At 37.9% G+C, this 20,963-nt stretch overlaps 1 protein-coding gene across 1 annotated transcript in view; it reads right to left on the bottom strand.

Annotated features, from left to right (window-relative positions):
• IQCM (IQ motif containing M) overlaps positions 1-16,014 on the bottom strand; it is a gene marked incomplete at both ends in the record, with an annotated part of 348,083 nt that extends 332,069 nt beyond the window's left edge. Inside the window, 3 exons of the mRNA XM_082838169.1 lie at positions 5,370-5,637; positions 7,777-7,859; positions 15,981-16,014. Coding sequence (XP_082694295.1) covers positions 5,370-5,637; positions 7,777-7,859; positions 15,981-16,014 — 385 coding nt within the window. The remainder of the gene's footprint in view (positions 1-5,369; positions 5,638-7,776; positions 7,860-15,980) is intronic.
• Positions 16,015-20,963: the final 4,949 nt, after the last annotated feature.

Below are 20,963 nucleotides of genomic sequence, written 5' to 3'. Positions count from 1 at the left end.
ATAATGTAAAATATCTCCTTAATAATTGTTATACTAATTATTAAAATAATATTTTAGATATATTAGGTTAAATAAATCTATTATTAAAATTAATTTTACCTGCCTTTTTTTTTTACTTTTTATGTGGCCACTAGGAAATTTTCAGTTACAACTTTTGTAGCTCTCATTTCTATTGAACATATTTCTATTGGACATTGATCTCTACGTTAATGACTCCAACCTTTTCTATATGCCCACACTTACATAACAGACTACCTATTAGACATTTTCATTTATATATGTATTGATAAAAAGAACCTCAACATAATGTGTCTAAATCTCAACTCTGGGTTTCTGCCTATTCCAAAACTGCATCTCTCTATCTCTCTCTCTCTCCCCAATCTCAGGAAATGGCAATTCTTATCTTCCAGTTCATCAGGCCTAAAGCCTAAGAATCACCCTTCCTTGATCTTCCTTTCCCTCACACTCCACCCCCAATCTTTCAGCAAGTACTGACAACTTGCCACCAAAATATTTTCAAGGGAGTATTTTAAGGACTTGAGCTTACGGAACAGGAATGAACAATGAGGGAAAAAAATAAAACAAGAAAGAAGTGAGAAATAATGTAAGAATCCTTTTTGAGTTGACCACCACCACAAGAGACTGGCTGCTTAACTATTTGGGACCTTCTGAGAAGCTTTATAGAATGTAACTGAGACCCTTCCACCCAGGGGAAGAAAGGAGGAAACATTATCCATCAGCCCTCACCCTCCCTTACTGGACTGCTCATGTGTCAGAGCTGAGCCCATTCCTGTGGGTGTCCCAAGCCAGGAAGGAGCTGGGGAAGCCTGGAAGGAACCTCACCACAGCAGGGGAAGGAATAAGAAGTGAGCCAAGAGGATCTCAAGCTGTATGGACGGTGTTTGCCAAAATGCTCCAGAGAGCAGACTGAGCATCTCTTCCCAACTCCAGTGATCAGTGATGTCATATCGGTAGCTTGAAATCGGCTATGTGAGAGCATTTACACTATGGAAATCGGCAAAAACCGCAGATTAGGCTTGCTCCCTCCTCCCACCACAGCCAGTTGTTGAACATGTCCTACAGCATCACTGACAACAAGGTTCTGCCTTTCAGACAGCTGCAGCTGACCCCTCTCCAGCTCCTTCTCAGAACTGCAGGCACATCTGTTCTTTTTGCACTTCTTTGAAAGCACGTCTGTGCTTCCCTCACTTGGGCCATTGCAAATAGTTTTCCCATGGCCTAGAACTCCAAGCAGGAATTACTCCTCATCTAAGAAATTTTTTCTCATTTCTCACATCTTAGCTCAAATGACACTTCCTCTAGGAAGCCTTTGCTGACCACCAGACCAGGTCCAATTCATATGTCCTATACTCTCAATCTGTATATAAGTGATGATTTAATTAATATCTGTTTCTTCAGTTAGACTACAAGTTCCATGAGGGATCAAGTCATGACCATTTTTTCTCACTCACCAAGTTTTGTATATTTACTCAATGTCCGAACAAAAGTTTTTCAAGCAACAGATATTAAAAGCACTTTTACCACTCTCGCATGAGTGAAACTGCAACTGTTTTTTAACAGTGTTGAAAAAGAGTCTTTATACTTGAAAATGTGGGGAGCCATGTTGAGAGCACAAGACATTTTTATGGATGTGCATCACTTCCAGCTATAATCCACTGAGCCAAATCTCAGTCATATAGCTCCTCCTAACTACAAGGGACATGAGAAATGTAATTTAGCCAAGTACCCAGGAAGAAAAGGATATAGTAAGTTTGATGAGCATATAGCCAGTCTCTGCCACAGTCTGCCCTTTTGGACATCAAATATCCATTCTTATCCTCTGACACGACACAAAGGAGACAACCCAAAGTTCCACCAAGGCACTACATCCAGCTCAGAGCCCAGGATCTCTGGCTGTTTGTAGTCTTTTCCATCAGGCCCAGATGTGGCTCCTTCTGGTCTAATAATAATGTGCACCAAATTCATAAATTATTTCCACCTTTCTCCAAAGCACACAACAGCCAGTAGTGGAGCAGGTACAGGATAACCTCAGTAAAAACGCCACTAGTGAAAGGGGAAATGAGAAGATGCATAGCAATCACTAGGCCAAAGAAGTTATGGAATTCTGCTGGGGAGGCACTGAGAAGTCCCCTACGCTGCAGGTGGGGAAATTCTCTGAGTAGACAAGGATTCTGTTCTGAGCAGCACTCCCTTGTTCACTTTTTTATTGGCCCCGGGTCAACTCTGGGAAGATTTTTCCTTGCACCTTGGCCACATCTTGTTATTATCCTACTTGGAGACTGTATAGCCTTTGTAATCCACTTCCAGACAAAGCCAGGTTATTTTACTTTTGAACATTCAATTAAATCAAGGTTCATGGTTTCTTTGGCAACAAAATCTTCTAAAATACTTGGTAGACGTTTTAATCTATTTTCTTCCAATTCTACTTGCCAATAACCACATTCAAAGTTCATTTTTTATACATAGCTTTAAAATATCCTTTGTATCCTCACTTCTTTACCCCCTGCCTTAGTCTCTCAAAGTGCCTTTAGGTCATCTGAAACAATGAGCTGGGTTGGGAAAAACATACCCTTAATCTGATTTTTGCTACAATGATAAGTCTTAGTAGATATTTGCTCAAAACCAAGGACCCAAATACTTGGTACCTCTCTATGCTCTTTCATTTCTGATTGCAAACCAGCCAATACTTTTCTTACTTCATCTCTTTTTTTTATAAAAACTTCCCAAAGTCAGCCCAAACCACCAACATATTTTAATAATGCTGTTTCCCAACTTCTTCACCTAGAGCTACAAAGCTCAGTAGATACATGGTTTAGATTCCAGTTTATTGCATACATAAGAAGCATCTCCAACCCTTTAATTTGCTATATGTTTCCATGCTGCCACTCAGTACCACTAAGCCAATGAATCCTACAGCCCTTCTCTGTTATGTTCCCCCTTATTGTTGACCTAATCTAGATAACTCTACTTCTCAAATATTTCTAAAATCTCTCCCCTCAGTTCTATCCCCAGTGCCACTGCCTTAATTCAAGTCATCCTTTCTCGTGGGAGTTACTGTCTCCTCATTGGTCTCTGTGCCTCCAAAATTCATCATACCTCATCTCTGCTGCCAGTATATGTTCTAAAATGCAAATGTGACCACTGCAACTTTTCTTTAAAACATCTGGATTACTTTTAGGTTAAAATTCAATGTTCTTCTAGTCTCATCTCTAATTACTCCCCAATCCTAAGTCAGTTATGTAAAATTATTTCAGTTCCCTCAAGTACACTATAATTACTTTCTCAGATATTCATTGTCATGTAGACACTAGACGCTCTGACTAGATAGGACTTTTCTTCCTTCTTGAGTTAACGCTTATTCATCCTTCAAAATTTACCAGACTTTAAATCTCCTGGAATCCTATTCCTAAATCTGAATCAGGTATCTTTCCAATTGATTTTTAAAGAGGTAGAGCTTGTTTTTATTATAGTCAGTCACACTGTACTATAATCATCTATTTATCCTCCTTCATCCAACCACACACAAATTATATATAGCAAATTTCAACTTCTTGAGGGCAAGTAGCATATCTTTTAACTCTCTATATCTCACCTAGTAAATAAATTTGGTTGAACAAATGCATGAACCCCACAGTTTCAGTTCAGCAGCGACCCACAACATCAATCTTGAATCTTCACCTATCTCTCTCTCAGGTGTCAGACCTCCATTTCCAACTTTCTAATGGTTATCTCCATATGCATGTCTACTTAATAGGTCTAAAACTGAATTTGTTATCTTTTACATCCCTTTCTTCACCTGCCCTAAATCTGCTTCTCCTTCTGAATTCCTAACTCAGCTTAATGATGTCTGTTGAGCTTTCCAGTCTAGAAACCTGAATATCTTTCTTTAGGAATTCTTTGGTCAAACAAATTGGTGATAGCCAGGTTAAAAAACATTAAACAGATTTCTTTTCTGTAGTATTTCTTAGAGTTTTCAATATATTAATGCTCAATATGGATCTCCAAGAAGTAAATGCATTTTTTCAAACTCACCTTACCAAGAACACTTATGTCAAGGTGAATCACTCAGGACTAGTGTTCTGAAAACTACACTTTGAGAAATGCTGCTGGAACATCCCTCCTCCACACTTCATGCTTCACTACTGCCCTACTTTAAGCCCCTGCCATCCTTTACATGGACCATCTCTTTCCTGGGCAGCTTCCTTTCTTATCTCTCTGGCATCATTCTCTCCACAGCCTCTACCACCAGTTTTATTTTTCTAAACAGAAAGAATCGGTCATACCTCACTCCCATCATCACTGGCTCTCCATTACACATAGGGTCAACTCCTAGGTCTGCTATTATATTCACATCAAAACCTAGCCTCACCCCTCTCCCCAACTTCATTTCTTACCGTATCTCTCCTTTCCCAAAACATATCACTTTCTTTTGTCCTTCAGAGCTTTAATATTTTTCTCCCATGGTTCAATATGGCCTTTCCTGTTACCACCTACCTTTAACAAACTTCTCCTTAAAACCCATTTCTAATGAGATCTCATCTGAGAAAGTTTCATTCTGGCATCTGGTTGGTTACTCCTCAGTGCTTCCATAATGCTTTGTACTGACTCTAGTACAGCAGTTGTCACACTATATGATAAGAAATTACCCAAGTATTTATCCCCACCATTACTCTCTGAGCCTTTTAAACTTTGTTTTTCCAACTCCTAACATATTGCCTGGCACAGAGCAGGCACTCACTGAATGAAAAAATTCAAATGAATGAATAACATAATAAGCAATAACAAAAGAGGGAAAATGCAGATGAAGTTATGAAAGCTTATAACTAGAAATGTACTTTAAGAGGTCATTCCAGCCAGGAAAACCAGTTAGTCTCAGAAAACAGTATAACTTTGCCTAAATAGACCTCCAGGTTCCACCTTACCAAGCTCCTGAAAGAGAATAAACCTTTATCACAATTGGTCTTAAAGGAAACTCTATAGCTCCCAAAAATCCCTTTAGGGTTTTGGGGGGACACACTCACAAATAGCTTGCCTACCCTACCTACCCTGCTCAACAACAAAATCCAGAGCCATGAGCCTCTGCATGCTCTAGGAACAGTGTCTGTTGGAAGAAGTGGCTAACCGGTTTCGTTCCCCTGCATTCCTCTCTCCCATTAGGATGCCCTCTTCTCAATATCTGGTGGCTCCCAGAGGTTAGCAGCCCTTTTAATCATGCCTCCCTACCTTTCACTGCTAACATTTAAAGTGTAGGATTTTGTTTGAACAAGGAAATTCCATTACAAGCACACCATAAGCAAACAGTTTTGCCTGCTGGCTTGCTAAATGTCTTTGCTCCACCAAAAACTTACCTTTCACAATTAGATCTATAGACCCCTTGTATTTTTTTTTTACATTGAAAATGTGTGGCTCCTTGAAAGAAGTTCGTGATGGAGCCTCCTCAGAATGTCCACTTTTGGAACAGTCTTTGGGAAAACAAATCATTTTGTATGCTGCCTGAAGTTCTCGTACCGTATCAAGTGCTTCCTGTTTTTTGATCTCCAAAGGTATGAATTTCCTACATTTCGGTTTCTGATGTTTATTTCTAAAGACATTTATAGAAGTACCTGGAACTTTATTCTATGAACAAAACAAAAATAAATTTAATAAAATTTAATTTTAACTGTATAAAAAATTATGTAATCAATTTTGTTAATAAATTAATAAAATTATATCCACTAAATATATTTTACAAAGTACCTTAACTTAAAGCACATGACAATAATCAGATAAAGCAGATGTTATCCTTTATAGTTCTCCAAAAGCCCTTAACAAGCATGAGGGTTACATTCAACTTAAAAAATATATGAATTTTAAAATAGTGATTTTTTCCTCAAATGTGATATTTTCTAATACAGCTTTAAAGTCCATTTTAAAATAGAAGTTTTCAAATAGACATATAAGAATTTATTTTCAACCATCTTTGGAGAATCTTCAAATGTCAAAAAAATGCTAACACCCCCAAAACTCTCTGTTGAACCAGAAATAACTGCTCATACATGGAGGTAGATTCTCAAAAAAAGCATATTACTAATTGAATATGTATTTTAGATCCTTTCAATCACTTAATTTCTTATTAATTTTGACTACTTTGAGCAACAGAAAAATAATACAGTCCCAGGTCTCTGACAGGCAATTATCCAAACAATTATAATTGTTTTAGTCTAGCAATTCTCTGGCCCACAGATAGAGCTACAGCTCTCCTCCTCCCCACAAGAAAAGATTTAGACAAATTCAAGCTGTTGCCAACTCAAGATGACAATAAGGGGACTTCCCTGGCGGTCCAGTGGTAAAGAATCCGCCTTCCAGTGCAGAGGACACGGGTTCAATTCCTGGTTGGGGAACTAAGATCCCACATGCCACGGGGCAACTAAGTCCATGCCCCACAACTGCTGAACCCGCACCTCAACTAGAGAGCCCGCGGGCCGCAAACTACAGAGCCCATGCGCCCTGGAGCCTGCACGCCACAACTAGAGAAGAGAAAACCCTCGTGCCACAGCAAGAGAGAAGCCCGCGCACTACAGGAAAGATCCCCCATGCCGCGACTGAGACCTGACACGGCCAAAAAAAACAAAATAGAAGATGCTAATAAGGAGGTTTTAGTAGACTAGTATTACATTTTACCAAGCAACCAAAGGTAGAATATTATGCTGTTATTATTAGATAAAATTCTAAAAATAGGTGAAGGTTCTAAGGCACAGCTACCTAACTGTGAAGACAGTGTACTTTTCATCTCACATGCCTACTAGTGAAATCAAATACTTCTAATTGATTAGAGGCAAAAATTAGTTAAGCAATGTTAACAATGTTGATTACAAGATTAAATAAAACCTATGGTCAGTCTCAGCCTAGAGGACCATTCAAAAGAAACATATGTAAAAATTATAATCCTCTTCCCCCTCACAGTAAGCATAGAAAAATACTTAAAATCTTTATTTAAAATTCTGTTTGTTTTTTTTTTAAACTATTCAAAATGGAGAAGAATAGTGTGGCACACAGTAAACCATCCTAAGTCCCCTGCCCTCACCTGTCTCCCCAAAGGCCCATTGTCACAACGGCAGCTGCTCCCCAAATTATCCATCTCCTCTGTAGATGCTCTCCTCCAAAATTTCACCCTGTACCCACCCTCCTGCCTCTTTGCCACCCCTTTCCCTTTCATTCCTTCTCACCTTCCAAATCCACGCCATTAAGCAATTATTTATTGAGCCAGACACAAGGCTTACTGCTAGAGATGCAACATTCAAAAAAAGACAGTTACTGCCCTCAAGGAGCTATTAGACTAGTAAACAGTCCTAATACAAAGTGATGTAGGAGAAGATACAGGTAAGCATGTCATGCAGGTGGCATAAGAGAGACGCCTCTCACAGTATATTTTATCTGTTAGCTTTGCCTAACAGTGTTTAGAGAGGGATATTTACTTGAGATATTTAATCCAAAAACTTGTTATAATTCATCAGCAGGAGACATTAAAAATTAAATTAAATGTGCAAACTTAAAATATATGTAATTAAATAAGCTGTAGAGCTGAAAAATCTTTTTAAATTTAAAATTTTTAAATGCAATCTGAAATCAATTTTTATAGCTAGTAAGGATTTCATTTTCTCTTCTATTCAAAATCTATTAGGGTTCATGCAATCATTTGGATCAATTATTGTAGTATATAAAAATTGCTATTAGTTTCCTGAAAAATACAGTGTTAGATAAATGCAAAGCACTAACCTCATTTATTTTCTTATAGTGTTGGGCAATGAGAGTTTTTGCTTCTTGAAAAAAATCTTGCTTGGGAATCTCTAATATAGGACCTAAAATAGAAACAGAGAAATAGTTTATTTTTTTTTAATGTAGTTAACGTACTTTCTTAACCAAAAATGGCAAAACTATGAAACTGAAATTTGGAGAGTTATGTTTTTTGCGTTACGTGGGCCTCTCACTGCTGTGGCCTCTCCCGTTCCGGGGCACAGGCTTGGACGCGCAGGATCACCGGCCATGGCTCACGGGCCCAGCCACTCCGTGGCATGTGGGATCTTCCCAGACCGGGGCACGAACCCGTGTCCCCTGCATCGGCAGGCGGACTCTCAACCACTGCGCCACCAGGGAAGCCCTGGAGAGTTATGAATTTGCAGGATGTTATAAAAAGAAAATTTTATAAGTGGATGTTTTAAGAGAATGCAAAGGAAGTTAATGTAATGTTCCTTTAATGTAATATTTTACTTTAAAAAAAACATTAGCTTACAATGGTCAGAGTGTTAAGTAGATTATCCTAAATTATTAAAGTCCAGGGAGACCAAAGAAAACACACAAAATTGATATCTCCTTTAGTTCTGAAAGTTCTTTAAATACAGAAGACACACCATGATTTGGACACAAAAATTATTAGTAAGTCTATCTGTGTTTTCTATACCTGATGACTAATTAATATGGCTGTACATTTCTTCAAGAATATTTACAACTTGATAAAATTATAACTGCATAATAAAACTCAAAAGGTTTATTAAGTAGGAATAGCATTGAAATAAAAATATATGTACCTACAAGTGGGTAACACTACAATGATAACTCATCCCTCATCTGTATTTTTCTAAGATTCTTATTCATTTTACCCAGATCTATGTATAGAATTCTATAGCGTGTACATAGAATACATCATCTTCATTTAGTCTCATCTAAGATTTCCTACTTATATATTTCCTTTATTATTAGCTGATTCTGATGTTTTTAAGTTTCTTGGCTTTCTCTTCCTAACCTGGACTCAGTAAAATTTAAATATATTACTTATCAAATTAGCTTTTCAGTCTGGCCTGTATGCTCCCCATTTCTTTAATTACACCTCCTTTAGTACCCTTGGGATCAAGATTTTCTCTCTCTTCTTTTCACCTACTCAAATTTTAAGCCATTAAAAACTCCATCTTCATGCAAATCAAAACCACAATAAGATACTATCTTAGTCTGTTTGGGTTGGTATAACAAAATACCACAGACTGGGTAGGTTATAAACAACAAAAATTTGTTTATCTCAATTCTGGAGGCTGGAAGTCCAATATCAAGGTGGCAGCATGGTCGGGTGAGGGCCCTCTTCCTGGTCGTAGATGTCTAGTTGTATCCTCACATAGTGGAGGGGAGTAGGAAGGTCTGTGGGGCCTCTTTTACACCAGCACTAATCCCATTCGTGAGGGTTCCACCCTCATGACCTGATCACCTTCCAAAGGCCTCAACCCCTAATACCATCATCACATTGGGCATTAGGATTTCAACATATGAATTTTAGGGGGACACAAACATTCAGACTATAGCAGATACCACCACATGCCCACCAGAATGGCTAAAATTAAAAAGACTGAAAACAGCCAATGTTGGTGAGACAGTGGAGCTACTGGAACCCTCATGTGTCATTGGTGGAAATATAAAACAGGATAATCAATTTGGAAAAGCTACAGCAATTTCTTACAAAAACCTAATATACACCTTCTCTGTGACTGCAAAATCCCACTCCTAGGTTTTTACCAAAGAGAATGAAACATTATACTTACAAAAGACTTGTATAAGAATGCTCACAGCAGGTATATTCATAATAATTCCAAACTGGAAAGAGCTCAGATGGGTATCAACAAGAGAACAGTAAACAAACTGTGATATCCTCATACAATGAAGTACTACTCAGCAACAAAAAAGAATCAGGGGCTTCCCTGGTGGCGCAGTGGTTGAGAGTCCACCTGCCGATGCAGGGGACACGGGTTCGTGCCCCGGTCCGGGAAGATCCCACATGCCGCGGAGCAGCTAGGCCCCTGAGCCATGGCCGCTGAGCCTGCGCGTCCGGAGCCTGTGCTCCTCAACGGGAGAGGCCACAACAGTGAGAGGCCCGCGTACCGCAAAGAAAAAAAAAAAAGAATCAAACTACTGACATACACGACAACATGAATGAATTTCAAAAACATTATGTCAAGTAAGCATCCTTACACAAAAAAGCAAATACTGTATGGTTCCACTTATGTTCTAGAGTAAATAAAGCTAATATATAGGAGAAAAAAAGCCAGAACATTGATCTTCATGGACTGACTGAGAAGGGACATGAAGGAAATTTCTAGGGGACATGACAATGTTCTATGTCTTGATACACAGTAGATTACACAGGTATATTATTATAACTCAATGAATATACACCTAAGATTTATGCACTTCATTGTAGTACATTGTACATCAAAAAAGAAAAACTATAAACAAACACTGAATTCTGACTAATGATATGTATGTTGATTGATGGATGGATATGTGATAAATCAAATTCAGTAAAATATTAATAGTGAGCACTGGGTTGTAGATCTTTGGGTGTTGATTCAAAATTATTTCAGGTTTGCTATATGTTTGAAAATTCATAATGAAACATTGAGGCAAACTCTTTATTCCTTCACAAAATTTCCCCTTGTTTTTCACCATGTAGACTAGTGGGCAACAAGCCACTGTTACTTTGGGGCAATGACATCCTGAGGACTGAACCTGGGGGAGACCCTAGCAATGAACGGAACAACTGGGCTCTAACCCACCTTAAAAGTGCTGGGTTAGGAGAGAAAGCATCTACTAAGCTGTCTCATCATTGGGATGAGATTGTCACTGCAGTTATTCTAGAAAGAGCATCTCCTCTTGCTCTCTTTCTTCTCCCTTCCTTCCACTCATACCTATGGACAGTGCTGTAAAGTCATTACCAAACTCGAATCTCCCTGTTCTCCCACATTTGCCACTGTATCTGCCCACATTCAGGGCTGTCTACATATTTCTAAGGACAATGATTGATGGATTTTTTTTTCTTATTTCCAAAAGTAGTTGTCAAGACTTCACACACACGCTTCTGAAAAAGTGTACATATTCTTTGAATACATCAGAGCACAAAACCACATGTGAATCATAAAATGGTTCATACAAAGTTTACCATTCAAAGCCATAAGATGCACTGTCCTCACATGGAAGAGACAGGAGTTCAGGGATTTAAACTGTCTCTTTCACCAAGTTTCAACTAAAATCTACATCTACTTTGAGGGAGCTTCTAACCAGACCACTTAGTTCCCAGAGGAAAGGCAGTGAGGCATTCCAAGGTGTGGCTCCACACACTGTCCTCTTCTTTTCTCCTCTCATGAAAATCTTTCCTCCTTTAATTCTCTTCTTCTGACTAATCAAACCTCCCTTACAATTACTTATAATTACAATATTGCCATGTGTCATACACATGACAAACAATATCATTTATTAATATACGAAATGATTAAGTCATTAGGTTTTGGTGAAAATGTACCTTCACAAAAGCCATTGCATCTTCATTCCAAGCAAGACCTTAGAGATAATCTAGTCTTCATTTGCAGGGAAAGCTCTGAGACACAGGGAGCCCAAGTGCCTTCTAAAGTCAACCAGGCTGGGAACCCACAAGGTACTGGTCTTCTGAGTTGCTTGCTGTTTTTTGTTTTTAACACATCTGCTGCTTTTCCTAATGTCATGCACTCCTTGTGAGTTCTGGAGACCTTTGAGGTTTGGCTGGTCACCCTAGTGGAGTACTCCTATTTCACTGACATTTTCTACTGCGGACTGAATATGTGCATCCGCCCAAAATTCATATGTTGAAACCTAATGCCCAATGTGATGGTATTAAGAGGTGGGGCCTTTGGTACATGATTAGGCCATGAGGGTGGAGCCTCATGATTGAGATTAGTGCCCTTATAAAAGAGACCCCAGAGAGCTAGATAGTCCCTTCTACCATATGAGCCTATTAGTGAGGAGGCAGGCTTTCACCAGTCAACAAATCTGCTAATGCCATGATCTTGGACTTCGCAACCTCCAGAACTACGAGAAATAAATTTCTGTTGTTTATAAGCCACCCACATTATGACATTTTGTTATGGCATCCTGAATGGACTAAGACACCTTCATTTCAAGCCAGCAATCCTTTGCCCCATTATAATGTAATGTGCTGATGGAGCCGTTCTGATCTTCCCCTTCCTAACCAAAAAATTAGCCTTTGACAGAGGAGTTTAAATTCCCAAGGTAACATTTTCTTTCTAGCTGGGCTCTTTGTTGACCAGTGTGCCTGATATTCACCATCCTCAAGAACAAGGCCTGAAATTTTCTTAAAAGGGCAGAGAAAGGCAGCCACCACCAGAAGAGAATGATTTCACACAGACCTAGAAATGGTTCCACTGAAGACATGGACGCATAGACACCAAGTCAGCAGTCCTGAGCCCTCACTATCATTTAAGATACTGAGGCAGCTGTTCTGATTTTCTCTCGTAACTAAAAATTAGCCTTGGAACCAAAGACTTAAATTTTCAGGGCATCACAGATAACTCATATCTCAATGCCTTAGAAAAGGCAAAGACAGAGTGTGTTCTTTATTTTTATAATATCCAAGGATATGTATATATTCAACAAATGCATTCTAAAATTACAAGAAATTAAACAACTTTGATGTTAAAAATTCATCCAGTTAATAATGTTTGAGGCTTCTGTTTCTTTGTTCACAACAGGGTAAGTATGTAAGCATGCAGCTTTTATATGTTCAAGTGTACATTATAACTTCAGTTATTAAGAAGTTGTCAAGGTCTCCTCCTTCTCTGTTAAAAATTCTATAATTAAGGTTTTGTTTATTTGCAAATACATATCCACAGCATATAAAATGATTTTTAAGAGCTCTCATTCCTGAGTCATACTGTTTAGCTCTGAATTCCAATTTGTTCATGAACCATATTTTATTGTCCTTAAGCCTTCATTTTCTCATTTGTAAAATGAAGATGATAATAATAATATATCTTGCACAGAACTGTCTTGATGGTTACATTGGACTTGGTTACAAAGCACTTAGCACAGAGCCTGGCACATAATAAGCTTTCAATAAATGTGAGCAATTATTATTACTGTAGTTACAGCTGTATTACTATCATTGGGCTAAACATCTACCCAACAGTGTTTATATAATTAATTTCATTAATCAATCCTCATTTCTTCAATAACACAAAGATAAATTTCAACTTCCTAAATTAGTTTGAAAGAATCTGGTCTTATTATAGATTCTTTATACCCAAAACTAATTAATTAATAGGTTTGCAAATAATAAAATCTCTTCATACTTTGGATTCTTCAAGTTACTAAATCCCCAAAATGCAATAAAAAATCATTATAAGCAATAACAAATATTTTATGATAAAGTTCATGAAGAGGTTGAAATAGTCATATTAAACTTATCTAAAACATGAGTGCAAATATTAACATTCCCATGGGGGGAAAAAATGAATCTCTAATACCAAGGGATTTCACTAGCCTAAAAGATTTTCTTACATTTATTTTATATATATTTTTAAAACTCACTCTTCATACATCATCAGTTTAATGCTATTATGATTAATAGTTCATAAAACTTCATATTTCTCTCAATGCCTTATAGATTCTATATAACTGCTCTAGTAAATCTCTGAAGTGAAGACACCAGAAGAAGATCTAATTATGGAAACTATGACAGCAAATGAGCCACTGGCCATCTCTTGATTGTAATGATTAAACAAGTCTTTTCTGCATCCAAAAAGACCTGGGGACTAACAAACGTGTTTTTTATAACCATAACAAAAATAACTGCCCTTAATCACAGGGTTCCCATTCTTCCTACAAACTGGTTGCATTCTTCAGAGCCTTTGTGACAACTTACTAAGAAGATATCCTGAACAAAGATGCACCGCCACATGGCTAAGCCCTCCCTTGCTTATACAGTCAGACTTAGTGCCTAAATGCCTAATTTCACAGGTGTTAAAAAAGCACTACTTCACATTCAATGAGACTCAGTTCAGCATACGTTCGTTAAGCACCTACTAGTCCTAGATGCTGTTTTGACGTTAAATGTGCTGAAATAAATAAGACAACTTGGTACCCCAGCCTTCCAGGTGCTTAGAGCCTAACGTCAGAAAATAAAATTGTAAATAAATGCCATGACATTCAGTAAAATACTGTGACACAGGCCAAAATAAATCACCAACACCCCCTACTGCCAGCTCACTAATGTATGAATTTCCCTTTAAAGATATAAGGCCTTCCACTGTATTATTAGAGATAAGATTTAAAACAGAAAATATCCCAAAGAGAAATAACACAGTGAATCAAATCCAGACTCAGGCAGTGGTTTTAAAACTGTCTCATCAATTTCACTGCCTTGGAGGCTTTTCTTCAATGAGAGCAGCTTAGACCTTGTCTGTTTTACATATTTGGACTCTTCCTAAGTTTTATTTTTGTAGGAAAAAAATTCCTTAGCTAAAAATAACAAACACACACCAAACCATTAAAAAACAAATGAAGGGTTAGGGGACCAGAGAAACTTAGAGACGAGAAGCAGGAGAGGGAAGCTAGAACTAAGAGTCTTTAATTAGTTCTCATGCAAAGAGTTGTAGAAGCTAGAAAGTGAACAGATGCTCTTTGAGAAAGACCTCAAATAAAATAGTTTATATTCAGTTCCATTACTTACAAGTGAAGAAAAGAAAATTTATTTCTAATTTCTTTTCAGAAAGAATTTTAAAACCAAGCAAAACCCAAATTTCAAGTGGCATATGGCTATCATCTCCTAAAGTCCACATTCAACAATTTTTTTCACAACACACACTGCATTAAGACCCAACTTTTCAGTTCCAACTTAAAGGCATTTTGTTGTCTCTTATAGCTACAATTTTCCTCACTTCCCCAATTTTATTCTTCTTAAGCAAAATGTCTTATGCTCTTTGCAACAATATATGATTAATAGGTTACCTAAGTACCTCAGGGAGATTTTACAATGTACCCGCCACCCCAAAATCTCTATGGTAATATTTCTCAGACTGGTGTTAGGTTGCTAAGAAGATGTAGGGGAATTCCAAGCTCATAGATGCAAGACTTCAAGTATAATTTAAGTAATTATGGGCATGACCCAAAGGCAAAATGAAACTAGAGAACATTCCTCCTCCACTTCCTGGATCTTCCTCCCTTTCTGCCCTTTCCATCTTGAAAAATGTGCTGTATTATCCAAATAGGAAGAGAGTTAATGTAATCCACAATGCACTCTATTTGTAGCCCTGGACAGAAGTCAGCTGGCCTGTATCATATACTGCCTGGGGTCACAAGAGCCAAGGGGAGGTAGCAGGACAGAAAATCTTAATGATCCCAGCTCTACATACAGTACTAAATGTTTCTCAATCATGCTACCTAAGCCTAAATTCAAGATTACTTGAAGTGTTGCCAAGTCTAGAGCAGCTCTAAACGAAGTATACTGTGTGCCCCATTTGTAATTTAAAATTTTCTAGTAGTTGCATTTTTAAAAGTGAAAAGAGGTGAAATTAATTTTAATAACGTATAATAATTATTATAGAATGTTTTATTTAAACAAAATATATCCAAACATTATCATTTCAATATTAAACAATATTAGAAATTAACAAGATATTTTACATTCTTTTTTTGTTCTATCTTCAAAATCCTGTACGTATTTTGCACTTACATACATCTCAATTCAGATGTCAAATTTTTATCAGAAATACTTTAGCTGTATTTATAAAATGTCCACTTGAAAAAGTAGATTCACATGCCCAAGTTGCTCCAAACATGCTTAAAAGTTTTCCAATAACTGAATTATCAGGTTTCATATTGAAAGTAAAATGAATTAAATACTCAGTTCCTTAGTTTCACTAGCCACATTTCAAGCCCTAAATAGCCATATGTGACTACTGCATACCGTATCGGACAGCACATTAAGTCAAAAGTTGCTCTATATCTCTCCAAAGTTGGTTATACTTAAATAAAGGGAATGAGGTGGATTCTTGCAGGCTTGCCAATAAAGTTAGCACTCTGAGAGCCAGTAACTAACAGGAGAGTTTCCTCAAAGCCATTGGAGCATCGTGCACTGTGTGCTGAGTTGTTAGGTAAGCAGTGATACTCACTTTCTGCTTGGTCGGGCCCAGCCTCTGCAGCCATGGTGGGCAGTTAGGGGGACCTTCTCTTTTGAAGGCAGGGCTTCACGTCCCTAAACACAATGACATAAAGTAACTCAGTGATAATGAATACTTATTTTTAGCTATTTCTTTTACTTATTCATGATGAAATAGCATAAATGATTAAAAATTTTAATACATCACTACTCTGCTCTAATACCTTCAATGCCTTCCCCTCCAAAAGACAATAATAATACCCAGCTAGCATTGGGTAGTGCTCTGTGGTTTATCAAGCCCTTGTATACACATTACCTTACTGGTTCTAAACAATCCCATAAGAACTCTTGTCCCACTTTCAGCAGATGTGGCAACTGGAGCTCAGAGAAGTGAAATACCTTGTCAATGTAAGCAGTTACTCAGTGGCAGGTACAGAACTCAAAGCCAGATCTTTGGGCCCAAGTCCCTGTGAAGGTCCATCTGATTTCTCACAATTTTCCAACTAATATCCAATTAATACTTGGCATATACCTTACACATTCTCACCTTAAGCTTACACACTTGAGCTCAGGTTTATGCCAGTCTTCCACTCAGAATGTCCTGTTCTCACATCTACGTTTATTTATATCCTACCCATCCTTAACGCATAGATTCAAATCCTATCTCCAGCCTCCAAGATCTGTTCCTCCCTTAAACTCAGTAGTTATGTTGTCCATGCCTCTCACTTGAAATGTATCATATGCTTCTGGGTAAGGAACTAAAAAGGCAGAGTAATGGATGTAAATAGAAGTTCAATATTCCCGATTAGACTCCTACTGCCTTGTACCAAACTATACTTTATACCAGAGGTACTCAACCCAGGATGACAAGTGCCTGGAGAGAGGGTGGGGAATGCTAAAAATACACCAAGTCTAGAGTGGGGCCTAGACATCTACAATTCTTGACATTTCCCAAAAGATTTAAATGTTCAGTTGGAGTTGCCTTGTTCTTTGAACTTCAAGGTTCCCAGCTCAGTGCATCACATTCTGGATGCTCAATAAAGGGCTGATGAATGGGTTGATTGAGCTGAGCCATTCTTCCTACATTTGAAATTATCATTTACTTCCAAAGGATTATCCAAGATGCATCAAATGCTGTCCCTACAGCCAGAAAGTCAGTTACACCAACGCGTACCAGTTTGTGCTCACGTGGCTTTATAATTAGAAATAGGAATATTAAATGCTTTATGGAGACTCTTGTTTTAAAACTTTAAGTATAATTGTTCAGTTAGCTGACTAGACCATCAAACTGTGGTGAAGTATTTGAGGCCTGTTAAATAATTTAGGGATTAGTTGAGTAAATCTGTAAACCATCTTTGCCCTATGGAAGTCACGACTCTGTAATCACATGCTCTTAGATAAAAGGCGACAACACTTTTCCTCAGCTCCTACCCAGAGGGGAAAGACTACCGCAGTTATAGTTTTAAAATAACAAATCTGGAACATCCAAAAAGGATTAATTCTCAAATTGTCAGCCTTATATCATGGGAAAGAACGCAGAATATGTACCTAATCTGCCTAGTTCTACAAATGACTGGGATAAATTAAAATACTGCACCTCCCTTAGCAATTAACAATCAAAACTCATCTTCTGGTCTGGCTTAACTACTGTCTTCTTTCCTTTTAAATATAAAAAGAAAACAAAGGTGTCTGTGCTCTGTCATTTTCTTGTTTTAATCTCCATAGAAATGGACTCTTCTCTGAGGCAGTTGGCTCCTCCACCTTAATTCAGCGTGCCAGGAGTGTCAGCCTGCGTTAAATTGGTTGACAAGCAAGATATTCCACTGTCCTTTTAATGCAGAAAACTAGCCAAGCATCCTAAGGGGTGCTGGCATGGTAATGCCCCTGCAAACCCAAAGTGATGGGGGACGACTCTGAGATAGGACCTGGGGTTGGAAGAAAGGCCCGGAGGATGGAATTGCTTAAAGATAAGCACAGTGACACAGAATATCAGCAGATAGGGTCCCTCTCCACTTTAGGTCCCCAGCAGACAGTTACAAGATGCTGAGTGCCTCCTGATGCACTGATCAATTAAGAAGTACATATTTACTGTCTCAGTTGTGCAAGAAGCATGCCATCTATTTTGGAAGAAAAGACAAAAGTCTACGTCAAATTTTTAAATAAAATGCAAACAATTGTACGTCAGATGTCCTAAGAAAGTCTGTAAGCTTTGTGAAATAAGTGGTATAAATCCATGGGTACCATGAATTCAAATGAAGATAAGGTCACTGAAGACTGAGGAAGGAACTAGGAAAGGCTCTCAAGAGACTGAGCTACACCTGGAAGGGTGGGTGCAGGGGTAACAGTGAAACGTTGAGTAACTGGTTCAGCACAAGCATCAACCAGTTAGAACTGGATACTGACCAGCACACCCCTGTGGTACTGAATACCAGTCTTGAGTAGGTCAGGTTGGCCCACTTAGAGGAATAGAGAAGCAGGCAGGTGAGAGAATGAGCACAAACGCAAGGAAGTGAGAACATATGTGGTTTGGGGGACAGCAAGTAGTGAGTCTGTTTGATTTAAGCAAGAGGCTAAATCTTATGCTGCTGAAATGGGCAACAAAGTTTTTGAACAGCGTACTGACATAATTAGCATTCTGGAATTTAACTTCCATAAAGGCAAGGACTTTGTTTTTTTTTTCCTGCTGTATTCCCAGGGCCTTGAACAGGACCTGGCATGTAGAAGGATTTCAAAAAATATTTGAAACGTCCCTTACTTACAGAATGGGAAAAAATATTTGCAAACCATATATCTGATAAGAGGTTAATATCCAAAATATACAAAGAATTCATACAACTCAGTAGCAAAAAAACAAATAACTCAATTTAAAAATGGGCAAAGGGCCTAAACAGACATTTCCCCAAAGAAGATATACAAAAGGCCAACAAATACATAAAAAGATGTGCAACATCACTAGTCATTAGGGAAATGCAAATTAAAACCACAATGAAATATCACCTCACACCTGTTAGAATGGCCATCATCATAAATATAAGATATATCAAATACTGGTATGGATGTGGAGAAAAGGGGACCTCTGTACATGGTTGGTGAATTGTAAATTGGTACAGCCACTATGGAAAAATAGTTTGGAGAACAAAAAAGGTATCTGTACCCCCATGTTGACAGCAGCATTATTTACAATAGCCTACACATGGAAGCAACCTAAGTGTCCATCAATGAATGAATGGATAAAGAAGTTTTAGCATATATATATATATATATATATATATATATACACACACACAATGAAATTTTATTGAGCCATAAAAAACTAAGAAACCAAAAAAGTAAGAAACCATTTGTGGCATGGATGGACATTAAAGGCATTATGCTAATATCTAATTAATACTTGGCATATATGTATGATCTCATTTATACATAAAATTTAAAACAAACAAAAAACTCTCAGAAAAATAGATCAGACTTGTGGTTACCAGGTGCTGGGGGTGGTGGGAGGAATGGGACAGGGGGATTTGATGAAGATGGTCAAAAGGTACAAACTTCCAACTATAAATAAATAAGTACTAGGGATTTCATGCACAATATAACAACTACAGCTAACACTGCTATATGATGTATAGGAAAGTTGTTATGAGAGTAAACCCTGAAAGTTCTCATCATAAGAGAATTTTTTTCCTTTTTTTCTTTTTTTCTTTCTTCTCTTTTTGTTGTATCCATAAAAGAAGAAGGATGTTAGCAGAACCTATTGTGGTAATCATTTCACAGTGTATGCAAACCAAACCATTATGTTATATGCCTTAAACTTATAGAGTGATGCATGTCAATTATTTCTCAATAAACCAGGTAAATAAATAAATAAATATTTGTGAAATGAGTAAGTACGGCAACCACATGCTAGACAGGGATGCCCCACCTTCCCATGTCTCCTTGAGCATATTTGTGAAAAAGTCCTTTCACAACTTCTCCTTCAGAAGATGCAACTTAAGGCTTCCCTAAATCAGGTTACAGGGATGCAGAGGATTTCTAATTCCATTCCTACATGGATATAAGGCAAACAGAAGTAAAAACAGTATTTTCCTACCTTTTCGTCTTAGCTTCCCCTTCCACAGCTTGTCCTTCCAAAGATAAATCTTATGTCTTTATCATGATATCCTGTCTAATTAAGTATCCTGGTGGTGAGAAACTGCCCTATGGTATTCAGCAGGACTCGGGGAAACAGGTCATGGGATAGGGATCTAGATGGACAGTTTCACCAGTTGATATATGGTGAACGGGAGCAAATCTTCATTTTCTACCCCAAATTTTCTCCTCACTTGCCCTCCATCCAAATCCTCCTAGCTGTCCATCACATGTTGACTCTCTCCCCCACTTCTCTATATTAGAAATTGTACCTATATCCACCCAGTTGCTTAAGCCATAAAACTTTGATTCCTCCTATATTTTTACCTATCACATCCAATCCATCAGTCTTCTACATTTTAACTTCAAAATATGCTTCTCCTCATCTTCCCTCTCCTAGCCACCCTCTGACGAGACATCCGATATGCTGGCAGCAAACAAGAGGAATGAGAAAAGAGTAAGAAGAACAGGCAAAGAAAACAAGAAAAAGTCGTAACTAGATCCAATATAACAAGGCCAATATATTGGATAAAATGGTATACCAGACGGTAGGAGAATAAAAAATTCATAATTGCATAATTAAAATTATGAACCAAATTAGTCAGAGGGCCATAAGATGAGTTGGAAAGAAAATACTCTATGAATTCATGACCATTAATATCAGATAAGCTGTGATTCTGGGGACGCATTCAACAGCGGGAAGCACATGGAGTAACACTCCTTTCCTGGCACGAAACCTCTCTCTGATTCTCTAATTAACTCGGATTAATATATTTCTCAGAGTCAGGAAGTGGGAAGGAAGAGGACATAATTGAATCATTAGGATATTACTGCAGCTGACGCAAACATCAGAGTCTCAGAGCACTATGGAGAG

Source organism: Leucopleurus acutus (assembly GCF_964270905.1).
Source record: "Leucopleurus acutus genome assembly, chromosome: 4".
Lineage (NCBI taxonomy): Eukaryota > Metazoa > Chordata > Mammalia > Artiodactyla > Delphinidae > Leucopleurus > Leucopleurus acutus.
This window is presented reverse-complemented; position numbering and strand designations above follow the sequence as displayed.